Source organism: Ictidomys tridecemlineatus, chromosome 13, assembly GCF_052094955.1.
Source record: "Ictidomys tridecemlineatus isolate mIctTri1 chromosome 13, mIctTri1.hap1, whole genome shotgun sequence".
Lineage (NCBI taxonomy): Eukaryota > Metazoa > Chordata > Mammalia > Rodentia > Sciuridae > Ictidomys > Ictidomys tridecemlineatus.
In genome coordinates this window covers 16,372,223-16,384,957 of record NC_135489.1, presented here as the reverse complement: position 1 = coordinate 16,384,957, position 12,735 = coordinate 16,372,223, and the positions used below count along the sequence as shown (strand labels likewise).

Below are 12,735 nucleotides of genomic sequence, written 5' to 3'. Positions count from 1 at the left end.
GGGCCAGTTTACAAACTGAATTGGAATCTTCTTTAGAAATTATTTAGTTTTGTGTCCCACACAAAGGAAAGATGCCTTTAGAACATCTATGCCATGTGATTCTCTTCCAGTAAAGTCATTCATTCCATTGTAAGACTCTCTAGGAAGAAAGCCTTTTAATTTCTGTAGTTATTGTCTCTTGTCTTTTTATATAATTACAGAGAATACATGCCATGGTAAATTTGTAAGCAGTATTATGGTACAGAGTTGCTTTGTCTGACACTGTCCTCAGTTGGAAAGGCTTATTGGGGCAAAGATGAGATTACTGTGGAGAATACATTGACAATCACTGGAAAAAGTACAGATTCACATCCTGGTTCTGCCTTTTTTTACAAGGAAAAAAGAGATAATTTGTGTGATCTTCTGCAAATTACTTCTTTTATTGCAACATAGATATAATTCATATCTACATTTTATAGTTATTTTGGAGGATAATGATAAAAATGCTGGTGCATATTAAACAGCCAGTAAATTACTGCTACAATAATTTTTATTATTCTGCACATTCACTTAACAACTGCATGTTGAACCCCACTGTACCACTATGTTTGACAGGTGCTGCACTACTCTAGGTGTGGAGTAAACTGGTGATTAAGACAAACATGGTCCTTGCTCTCACAGAGTTTTTATTTTAATAGGTTAGACAGGCAGCAAGAAAGGGTATTTCAGGTAATAGGGAACTTGGGGTGGAAAAGTAGCTAATTCAGAGATGTTTCCCAGAGAAGCTGCTAACATTTTAGTAAGAGACCTGAATGATTGAGAAAAGCTCATGTGGGGCTTTGTGAACTGTGGTAAGGAGTTGGAATTTTATTCCAAGTATAGTGGGAGGGCACTCGAGGGTTTTAATTACAGGAGTGATTTTGAATTAATTTATGTTTTAATAGATATTTGGACTGTTGGTTGGAAGTAAGGAAATAAGTGAACAGGCTTATTATCGCTCCATAGCTAACAGCAACTTGGATTAAGATTGAGGCACTTGAGCCAGGTGTGGTGGACACGCCTTTAATCCTAGCGGTTTTCGAGGCTGAGGTAGGAGGAGGTACTTTTTATGCCAGCTTTAGCAACTTATCAAGGTCCTAAGCAACTCAGCAAGACCCTGTCTCTAAATAAAATAGAAAAAAGGATGTGGCTCAGAGGTTAAGAGCCCCTAGGTTCAACCCCTGGTACAAAAAAAAAAAAAAGATTGGGGTACTGAAAGATGGTGAGACATGGAAAAGCTTAATGGGCAGGGCTTGCATACAGATTGCAAGTGCAGAATGACGAATGAGGAGGAGGCATTCAAGGATGACTGCTCCAAGTTTTAATCCTGAGTAACTGGTCAGATGATGGTAGGCTGCAACCTTTCCCGTTGGAAACCTGCAGGAACTGGAGGGGCAGTCTGATTGTGTCTGGAGGTACTGAGGCCATCCACATTTAAAGCCAGTTTAATCAAAGCTGTATTTTTCAGATTTATTTTTTTTCTTTTCATCATTGTTGCAACTGTCTCCCCTTCTTATCATACCTAAACCTGGAAAATCAGAATATCCACATTTTAAAATTGTGCTGTAAGACTTCCCAAGTAGATAATGATAAATGTGGAGACATTAAAATATAGTTTTGTTGGGGCTGGGAACATGGCTCAAGCAGTAGCGCGCTCGCCTGGCATGCGTGTGGCCCAGGTTCGATCCTCAGCACCACATACAAACAAAGATGTTGTGTCCACCGAAAGCTGAAATAAATATATTAAAAAATAAATAAATAAATAAAATATAGTTTTGTGACTTTCCCACCAATATGTTTCACAGATTTCAGAAAAATTCTGAACTTCATTCATCTCATCCTCAATATAAATGATTAATGAAACTGAAGTCTCTTCCCTGTCAAGAGCTTTAATTTTTTTTTTTTGAGAAATTGTACTAATTTGCTAAAGACTGTCTAGGATTTCTCCAGATCATCAATTGTACTAGGTATGCAATAAATATTTACTCAGGTTTTGTTTTTATTTGGTATCTTTCTGGTATGGTTTCACATTTTACTTTTAAGCAGTTTTTTTTATAAAAGCTTAGTACCTCTGACATATTAAGATTGCTATTATTTCTAATCTCCTCACTACTTGTAATCTTGTTTTGTTACTTTGGATTAGTGGGTTGTAGAGGGAAAAAAACAGTTTTGAGATCACATTCAGGATAAGTGAGAAAACAAGTAGGATCAGGAAGTTTTAACGATCTTTTCTTCTTCCTGAAAATAAGTTAACCAAGTTTTTTTTTTCTTTTTTTTTTATTGTTGGTTGTTCAAAACATTACATTGTTCTTGATATATCATATTTCACACTTTGATACAAGTGGGTATGAACTCCCATTTTTACCCCGTATACAGATTGCAGGATCACATCAGTTACACTTCCATTGATTTACATATTGCCATACTAGTGTCTGTTGTAATCTATTTAACCAAGTTTTATGGATTATAATCTTGGCAAATATAAAACTTCCTAACTTTGGAGGTTTTTGTAATGTCAGTTATCTATTGCTGCAAATAGATTACCCCAAAGCTTAGGTTTCATATCAGTGCTAAGTCATAATATGATCATTTCATGACATTTTTATGCTATCATCTTACTTAATCTGCTTTGTTCTACTAAATAGAATGCCACAGACTGGGAAATTACTTTTCCCTTTTTTTTTTTTTTAACCCAGGATTGAACCCAGGGATGCTTAATCACTGAGCCACATCCCCAGCATTTTTTATTTTTTATTTTGAGACAAATTCTCACTAAGTTGCTTAGGGCCTTGTTGAGTTGCTGAGACTGACCTCAAACTAGTGATCCACCTACCTTAGCCTCCTGAGCACTGAGATTACAGCCATGTGCCACCACACCCAGCCAGACTGGGTAATTTCTAAAGAACAAAGTTTACTTTTCCATTTCTAGAGGCTGAAAGTTTAAGATCAAGGCATGGATATGTGATGAGGGCCTTCTTGCTTTAGCTTCACATGACACAAGGTAGACTGGCAAGCGTGGCTATTGTGTCTTTACATAGCAGAAAAGCAAGAGAGTGAACTCACTCCTGAGAGCTCTTTTTATAGTGTAGTAATCCATTCATGAGGATGGAGCCCACATGATCTAAACCCCTCCCATTGGCCCTCCTCCCAACACTGTTGTCTGGAGGACTATTTCCACCACACGAATTTTAGGTGACACATTGAGACCCCACAGCAGACATTTAAATTTAATTCTTATTTTACTAATAGTGCACCTAACTCAGTTGAAATCCCAGCCCTGTGAGCATTTTGGACCAGGTATTTGCATGAACAGTCCCTGAGAACTACAGTATACTGTTGCCTGGCAAGCGTCTGCTGTGAAGTGCATCCTGATTTCAGAAGTATTAGAATGTAGGGAAAACATGTCTAAGAATTGAAGAAATGTAATTCTCCTCCAGTCATGAGAAGTAGATTAAATCAATGTCTTTTGCAGGTAAGTTTCTTTCCTCAAGATTCTACAAAGCCTACAGCTCACAACCTCATAAACTAATATAGAAGCAAGTTAATTTTATTTGAATAAACACATTTATGACAGGTTATTTTCAAAATATTTCCTTTTTGGGTTTCAGACATATACAAGGAGAACCCATCTTTTGTGATTTTATTTATACAACTTTTTTTTTTTTTCTTAAGGATTAAAGATCACTGTAAACCCAGAATCAAAGGCAGTCTTGGCTGGACAGTTTGTGAAACTGTGTTGCCGGGCAACTGGACATCCTTTTGTACAATACCAATGGTTCAAAATGAATAAAGAGGTAATTTTTTAAGTGTTTTAATTTCTTCAAGAAGAGAAAAATATTGAAAATTAATTAATATTTTTGTCCTAACTGCAATTTTAGGAATTTGGCTAAGAGTCTGATAGAATTTGTTAATATTATTAATGAAGTATTCAAAAATCGTTATTATGGTAACATAATTCTAAAATTGCCAAAACAATGTAAACAATAATGAAATCAGTTTTCCACTCTAAAAATCGTGGGAAATAGGGATTACTCAGGGCAACAGTGTTAGCAAATAGGAACCATCACTGGTACATTTTAACATATCTTCCAATTTCTTTACAACAGATTATATTTCAACCACAATTCTTAGCTAAAAGTCTTTGAAGGCTAGATGCAAAGCTAATGCAATGTTATTATTTGAAGAATTCTACACAACTATGTTATTTTAGAAGATATAGACCTTCTTTTTTTGCTGGGAATTGAACCCAGGTCGTTGCACATGCTGGGCAAGCACTCTGTCACTGAGCCATACCCCTGGTCCTATCCATTCTTAAGTAAAATTAAGGTTCACAGAGTGGGGCATTTATTCTACTTGTAGAAGGATTAGATGCCTGTACCTCTCAATAAGTAATTTAAAATCACATATTAGAATTATCTTTTCTTGAAATTTTTTGAGCCACCCTGCCATTAGGGATTTCTGTCTAGTTGTCCCATATATATCCTTCACCCACTTTTCTCCAACATTACACCTTGAAACTCCATGCATTTTCTTTTCAACCTGTTCGTCACAGTAAATTCAACATCCTTAAAACTTGATGCCAAGGCTCCATTTGCAAATCTGTAACCAAGTAAAAGAGCCATAAGATTATGATCTTTGCTTACATGGAATCACCGTAAACCATAGAAAAAGTTTGTGGTTTTATATCATTTTTTTTAATTTCCATCCCTTCATAGGTAAAGTAGAGCAACTATGGAATGTAGTAAAAAGATTACATGTAGTAAAAAGATTACATGTAGGTTTTGGAGCTAGACAGGTCTGTGGGTTGGAATCCTGACTACTGTTATTCACCACATGAACTCCTACCATCAGGAGTTATAAGAATTAAATATGTGCCTTGGCTGTTGGAACATAGTAGTGAAAGGTATTTTTACCATTTTTTTTCTATTGCAAAGTTGCTTTTATTTGAATAAACACCTTTGCAAGATAAGTAATAGAAAAACCCTACTGCATTAAGCCTACAGTTTTAAGGTTTTTCCTAATTGGAGAAAGGTGTAAATGTAATGGTTGTGGAGTACATCTTAGATATGAAGAGCTAAAGTGGATTTTAGAAAAGACTTTTTTGTGTGTCCTGTTGGGATGAAACCAAGGACCTCATATGTGCTAAGCAAATGCTCTACTGCTGAGCTACATCCTCAGCCCTGTAGTGGATTTGAAAATTCTAACAAGTTTTACCAGACCACTCTTATGTTCCTCGGTCTATTTTAGGAGATATCCACTTAGGTATTTGTGGAGCACCTATTTTGTGCCAGGTCACATTCGAAGGCATGACAATGGAGCAGTGAAATGCAAGGTCCCTGCCTATTTCGGGGGGAGGGGATGGTAAGCAAATGTGATCATTTCTTTGAGTTCAGAGCTAGGAGAAAATAAGCATGTGGTAAGAAAATAAGCATAAAGTGAGAAGTGAGAAGCCACAAAAGGTTTTAAGCAAGATAAGTAGTATGGGAGGATTTATGTTTTTAACACAAAAACATTTGAAGGAAACAGAGAACATCAAGAAGACCAGGGATCTACTGACTGTGCTGGAAAAGAAATAACCCTAGTATGGAGTTGGGTAAAGCAGTAGAGATGGATCCCAGGGTATTTCAGCTTGTATTTTGGATAGAGTTGGTCAGCTGATAGCTAGGATGTGGAACATGAGGAAGAAAGAAGAAAGGTAGAGGATGGTGACTAGGTTTTCCACTTGAGCATCTGGGACATATTTATGCTGAGGTGTTGAGAAGACTGCAATAGATTTAAGGAGAAACATCAAGGATTTGACTTTAGACATGTTAAATTTGAAATGTCTATTATACATCCAAGTGAATCAGCTAGGCAGTTTGGATATCTGGTGAGATAGATAACATTGAGAGTTCAGTATTAAAGGATGAACCAGTAAAGAAACCAAGAAAAATAAAAAATAAAGAATTTCAAGAAGAAAGGGTGACCAGCTTCTTCAGTACTTCCTGGAGGAGGCAGGTGGAGTCAAGGCAGGTTTGTTTTTTGACTTAAGGTAGAGTGTGTTTGGGAGAGTGATAGAGTAAGTGGGAGAAATAGATGCATTGCAGGAGCAAAATCAGAGGGGATGGGATTTTTGGGAAAATAAAGTGTTTGCTCTGCCTCCATTTATGGGAACCTGCAACTAGCAAGAGAAGGAGGTTATTCATATGTATGCAGGAATCTACAAAGAAGTTACTTGCTAACTGGTTAAATACCTAAGTTGCATAGAAACTTCTGTGGAAAAATAACAAAGAATTTCTAGAAGAATAAGGGGAGTAGGAAAGTTTGTAATAATCTTTGAGTGGTGCTGAGTCTTTTCCTGTTCTTCATAGCCATAAAACTGGAGAGGGGATTTATAGTAGGTTTACTCTGGTCACCTTCCAAGGAGCAGAAGTTACCCTAGGAGGGAATTTATGGCAGCCTCATTTCCCAGAATTTTCTTCTTTTGGTCAGAAAAGGGACATATGAGAAGACTTTTTTCTGTTTCTGTTTAATCCCAGATGTCTTTCATTTAATACAATCTTCACACCAACACTTGAGGTGCCAAGTGGGTCTTCACAGGTCTTTAGCCCAAGCAGTCTTTGTTAGAAAGATGCATCTTCCATCTGAACAGGAAGGAAGAGGGCAGTTATAAATAGGCATGGGCACTGATAGGTGGGTTTGTGATTCAGTGGCAGCAAGAGGAAAGAATTTCTCTCTGTATTCAATGCCTAAGAGAAGTAGGATTGCAAGAGATTTGAAAGTTTACTGAATCATCTAATGGGAAAGCAGGCTTAGCAGGGTAACATAAAAGGATTGTCAGGCCATGCTAAGTACAGCCTCTCATCCCAGTAGTTCCATTTTCAGTGAAATGCTCTTGCTCTTGTACTGAGAATTGAGTTGGTTGGAATATGGAAAGGAAGAGTTGCAGTCTCCTTGAAATAACCTTGCAAGGGGCTGCTGTAATACAATGAGGCTGCACTTGAGGAAGCCCCTTGGCAGTGTGCCCAAGTTGGGTGGAGTTGATGAATTGCTGGGAGCAGCAAAGGTGAAAGAAACCTTAATACATTGACAGAGCCCAGGCAGAAGAACTCAGGAGACCCAGGATGGCCATCCCTCCCAAAACTTACATGCTTTCCATAACCCTTTTCTGCCCAGCTGGATATGGTTTGTTAAAGAAGATTATCCTCTTACAGAATTTTGTAGATGAGGTGAAATAATGTGTCCATGTATTCACAGCTCATTTGGTCTGAACTGAAAGTTATAGCCAGGTCTAATTGTGTTTTCTCCACACTGTAGTGATATTTATCATGTTATATGCTACTTAACTTACAAAGGTTGCAGTTGCAAATCCTTTCAGTACTGAACATTTTAACTGTTTTTATAGCAGAGCAGCTTTTCTATTAGTTTCAGGAAGATATTTGGAGGACATCTCACTCCTTTTAATGATTTTTTTTAAAAAAGGCTCTTGATTTCTATTAACTCAAGTCCTAAATAAGTCCAAATGCTATTATTTGTTTTTTTTTAATATTTCAGAACTTGGAGGGGGAAAATTACCAAATTTATATCATGAATTATGTCATATATTTTAAGATGCCTTTTTGATGAATATACACTTATATTCCTTTATTCCTTCACAGATTCCATATGGAAATGCATCAGAACTTATTTTTAACACTGTGCATGTAAAAGATGCAGGCTTTTATGTCTGTCGTGTTAATAATAATCTTACCTTTGAATTCAGCCAGTGGTCACAGCTGGATGTTTGTGATGTGACAGAAGTAACAGAAAGCTTCCGGAGTAAGTGACAAAAGAAGTTTAATATTGATTGATGAATTGCCTTAACTCTTTTTACTTTAAAAGAACTTCAAAGTGTCAAAATAGTAAGAAAAGCTCACATACATACTTTGTCTAATACATTGTCACTAGTCACTAAGATTTGACCCCATGTGGTTTAATCATCTTTCATGTGTGTATGTGTGTGTGTGTGTGTGTCCGTGTTTGTGCATATGCACACTTGCATTCTCACGCCATCTTCTAAGATAACACAGAATCTTCTCAGTCTGGTCCCTGTTGCTGAGCTCCTCTACCCTGCAGTTTCCATTACCTATTACTCTGCCTTCATGCACAGCATCTCCATCTCAAGCTTATTTTCTCCCCATTACCTGCCTGTTAACTTTGCTTAATTCAGAATTTTCTAAACTTACTTGTCATAGCACTTGCTTATCCTCAGAACATCTCTTAATGTTTCTGATAATACTACAGTTTTGTGAAACTTAATTTGGCAAATGTTTTTAAAGATTGTAAAAACTGAATAGTGAGCTTAGACCTATGTATTTTTTTTAATTATAGGAAAAAATGTGTTTTTTTATTTTTAACCTAGAGATTTTTTTCTTTTAATTTAAGGAAGTCCGGATAGCTTGTCTGAATCCAGGTTGCAAATTTGTGTTGAACCAAAGTCCCAAAAGCTAATGCTAGGCAGCACATTGGTTTTACAGTGTGTTGCTATTGGAAGCCCTATTCCTCACTACCAGTGGTTCAAAAATGAATCGCCATTACCACATGAGACAAAAAAGCTATACATGGTAGGTAGTTGATTTGGGGGGTTTGAGGAAATAAATGGTAGAATTAAAATGAAAAGTGAACACTAAAACTCCTATTCTTCAAGGTGCTTGAATGTTTTCAATATTTTTATTTCAAGTCCCTTTTGATTTAAAATTAATTGGTTCTGCTGACTTTATTTCATTTCATAATGAGGGCTGTATCTATGTTAACCAAAAAATTATATAATTATTACCAACAGTGTTTATAATGCTCAAATATAACATCTTGGTTTTGACATTATTTCAACATATTCTAAGGAAACTTGATAAAGTAAGTATATTTTAGAACTGAGTAAGAAAGTAAATTGTGGTTGACAGTTTTGCAACATAGAAATTCATATTTTACAAGGCTATTTTGAAATCATTTTAAGAGGTACATTTTTATAAATGTACAAATTTATATAATCTGCTCTTTACTATTATATTTTAGAACTGGAAGAGATCTTAGGGGTAATATATTATTTCATTGCCCTTATTTTATAGATAAATAAAAGGATATCATGAAAGTTAAGTTTAATTAATTGATAAAAGTTACATAAATAATTATAACCCACTGTACTGTATAACCCAGGGCAATATTCTCCCTGTAATAGGAAATAGAAGATATTACCAAAAATGTATGTAGAATAAATTAAAAGAAGGGATGATAAGAATAAGTTTTCCTTACCAAATATTAAAACTTTACATACAGTACTAAAATGTATTTAACTTAAATAAGATAACTTTCTCAAAGAAAGCTTTATTTTGCTAATTAATAATTTTTTAGCTAATTGATATCATAAGCCAAATTAAGACTTACTTAGGACATTTATGTATATAATAATATTGCAGTTACAAAACTATGTAAAATTATGTACCTTGGTTATTATGACATATAATGACTTGAGGTTCAGTTTTACTCAAATGAACTTTTAATACTTGCACATTCTAACATTACATTGTAAAATCAAGGATTTCCTCCTAATGTTAGTATAAGAAGGTAAAATATAAAGTGTTGACAAATGTGGTTATAAATTTAGTATCTAATATTTAATCCTGCACTTGGGGAAAACCAATATGTAAGTAAATTATTATTTTAATAATTATTCCTAAATTTGCTAACCTCTAAGAGGTAAATAACTACATGTAAATAGAAAGAATAGCCAATTAAAAATGGTATTGGTATAAGTTCCATAAATATATTATAATGGAAATGAATGTAACAATACATTAAAATATTTATTTTCTGTTTTGAAAAAATAAAAATAAATTAAATTAATTGGTTCTTAAATTAGAATTTAATCCTGGCGTCTGTATAAAGTTCCAAATAGTATTATGCCAAACTCACCACTATTTAAATCATATTATTTCCTTGCTACTATTTAGCCTAGTAAATGGAAATAATCTAAGAACGTTTAAAGCTTTCTGAAATGTTTTAGAAATTTTTGTTAGTATAAGATGACTTTTCTCCAAGCCAATTTAAATTAAAACTTTAAGGTGAAATGTGTATGTGTTCTAATATTGATACAGGTGCCCTATGTGGATTTAGAACATCAAGGAACCTACTGGTGTCATGTTTATAATGATCGAGACAGTCAGGATAGCAAGAAGGTAGAAGTCATCATAGGTAAGCTGTATTACTCATATAATATAAGCTATATAAACTGAAACATTTATGCAAAAGAAATTCTACATTTTAACCCCATACTATTTAACAGTGTGTTTGATGTCAGGAGTTATATTGTTTATATAGAATTTGAGAGAATGCACACTAAACTCATATCTAGAGTCACATACAAAAAGCAAAATGAATCCAAACAAAAGCCATTTAGGTAATTTTAATTTTCTTGAAATGTTTTAGTTTATTTTAAACATTCATGGCAAAAAAACATATTCTTTAAAGCTTTACGTACAAAAAAAAACTTGATTTGATAGAAAAAGATTTTTTTAAATACTTACTTTTTAGTTCTAGGTGTAAGGTCTTTATTTTACTTTATGTGTTACTGAGGATCAAACCCAATGCCTCACGCATGCTAGGCAAGCGCTCTACGTCTTAGCCACAACCCCAGCCCAGAAAAAGATTTTTAATAAAACATTTTAAAAAGTAAACATCACAGACTCATAAAGGAAAACATAATTATTACTTAACAATCCCCACTATGAACAGCTTAATTGGGGAGTTTATGCTATTGAAGCTTACTATGTGTGTGATCCTGTTGTTAGTAGAAGATGATGGTGATGCATGGGTTGGTGTGCCCACATGTTTTTGTGCTATTTATCTCTTTGCTTGATGGCTGCCCTTCATAAGATCATGAATTATAATATATTCAAATTTGTTTTCTCTGAAACAAGGAAGAACAGATGAGGCAGTGGAGTGCACTGAAGGTAGTATAATTCTTTGGTTCAAGACCAAGGCTTTTGCATGCTGGTTGCTCTGGGGACTGGTGAAGTGCTCTAGCTTACTGAGTGCAGTGATGGAAAAAATACTAGCTCTAAGAAATTATTTTGATTGAAGAATAATGTATGTTAGTCATTGAAGTTTTATGAATTGCCACAGATGCTATTAAACCGAAATTCTGAAATTATTAGTCTTAAGTTGATTTTCTGTTGTATATAACAAAGCTCCTGCATAACTTGTTTTAAATAATGAACATTTGTGATTAATCCTTAATGTTGATTTTTATCATACAAAAATTTATATAATATGTAGCTATATTGTCATGAATATTTGTTTAGATTACTTTATGTGTTAGCCTTTATAAGATGCCGCCCAAATGCAAATGTAGTTACTATAAAAGTTTCAGAACAGGAGATTTGTTGTTTATTACATGTTTTAATCAAATAGTAAATATTCTGAAAATAATACAATAATTTTCTAAGCTACAAATCTATAGATTATAGTCACCTGTACCATAATATGTAAAAAATGGAAAATCTATTTCAACACAAACTTCTAATATGTTTTAATTAGCCAAACATTATACTTAAATTGTAATGAGTAAAGAGTAAATATTAAAACTTAGATACCTTCCCTTAGTGTGCTGTCACATTGATTTGTAAAATTATGTCTGTGGATAGCAAAGTATTTTTTCACTTGCTGCCTCTTCAGACTACTACATAATCTTGGGTTCTACTTGGATAAAGTAAGAAAATAATGTTAAATCATGTTTTCTGGTTTTCTTGTCTTTCATATCTCCTGTCTTTCATATCATATCACTTTAAAATACTGTAACTATTGTTTTTATCCTGGTACATGGTAATAAATAAGAATTTTCTCACATAAGGGAGTTCTAATCCATGATCTGTTAACCCTAGGTGAGAGAGCCATGTGAAGATTTACTCATCAAACATCTCTCTAACTCCTTTTTGCCTAATTGCATATTTTCTTTTAAACATCCTAATATTGGATACCTGACCACTGTGAAAATAAATAAAAAGAGAGCACTGTTATTTGGCTTCATGGTGATGCATGTGATTATCACCCTGCCATGCTGCTTCTATACCTGCACAATTTCTCAAGTAATTTTTTTCAATGGCAAAAAAATACAAAAATTTGTTTTTTTCAGACAGCTCTATTCAGAACACGTAGAGATGAAAGTCTAGTGGTGAAGTTGCTCCAAAAGTTTCAGAATGAAAAGTTAGATCCAATTTTTTCTAAAGAGCCTATAAAGATGAGATATTTTATAGTTGGTGAATTGATACATATTGTGAACAGTATCCCATGTTATATCTTTTTTTAACCTACAAAATATAATGTCCTCTATTTCATTTTGTGTATTTTGTTAAAATGTTTGATTAGGACAAGGGGCAGAGGTTGAATAAGTGAAGTCTAGGGGTTTGGGTGGCATGGAATCTGTCCTGTGTTAAAACTATAGCAGTAATGCACATGTACAGATTTTAAACAATCACTTAGGAGGCCAGAGGAAGGGTCCCCCACAATGGAATGCAGAATATGCCCAAAGCACCTAACTATATGACAAACATGTGAAACAGCCTTGCTAAGAATATGCTGACATAACTACTGGAAATGAGTGTAGTCTAAGATTGAAGGCAGAAGAAATTTTCCATACCCCATGCACTGCTTCATATCACTCTTAGATTGATTTATGCCACATATAATAATAAAATTTCTGCATAA

General features: G+C 34.4%; 1 protein-coding gene across 5 annotated transcripts in view; it reads left to right on the top strand.

Annotated features, from left to right (window-relative positions):
- Window positions 1-12,735, top strand: part of Malt1 (MALT1 paracaspase) — a 56,979-nt gene that overhangs the window by 13,563 nt on the left and 30,681 nt on the right. For 3 of the 5 annotated variants that reach the window (XM_078029954.1, XM_078029955.1, XM_078029958.1), the window contains 5 exons: window positions 3,691-3,812; window positions 7,656-7,815; window positions 8,422-8,600; window positions 10,128-10,224; window positions 10,950-10,982. In XM_078029954.1, coding sequence (XP_077886080.1) covers window positions 3,691-3,812; window positions 7,656-7,815; window positions 8,422-8,600; window positions 10,128-10,224; window positions 10,950-10,982 — 591 coding nt within the window. The remainder of the gene's footprint in view (window positions 1-3,690; window positions 3,813-7,655; window positions 7,816-8,421; window positions 8,601-10,127; window positions 10,225-10,949; window positions 10,983-12,735) is intronic. The other 2 variants (XM_078029956.1, XM_078029957.1) reach the window with 1 other exon arrangement.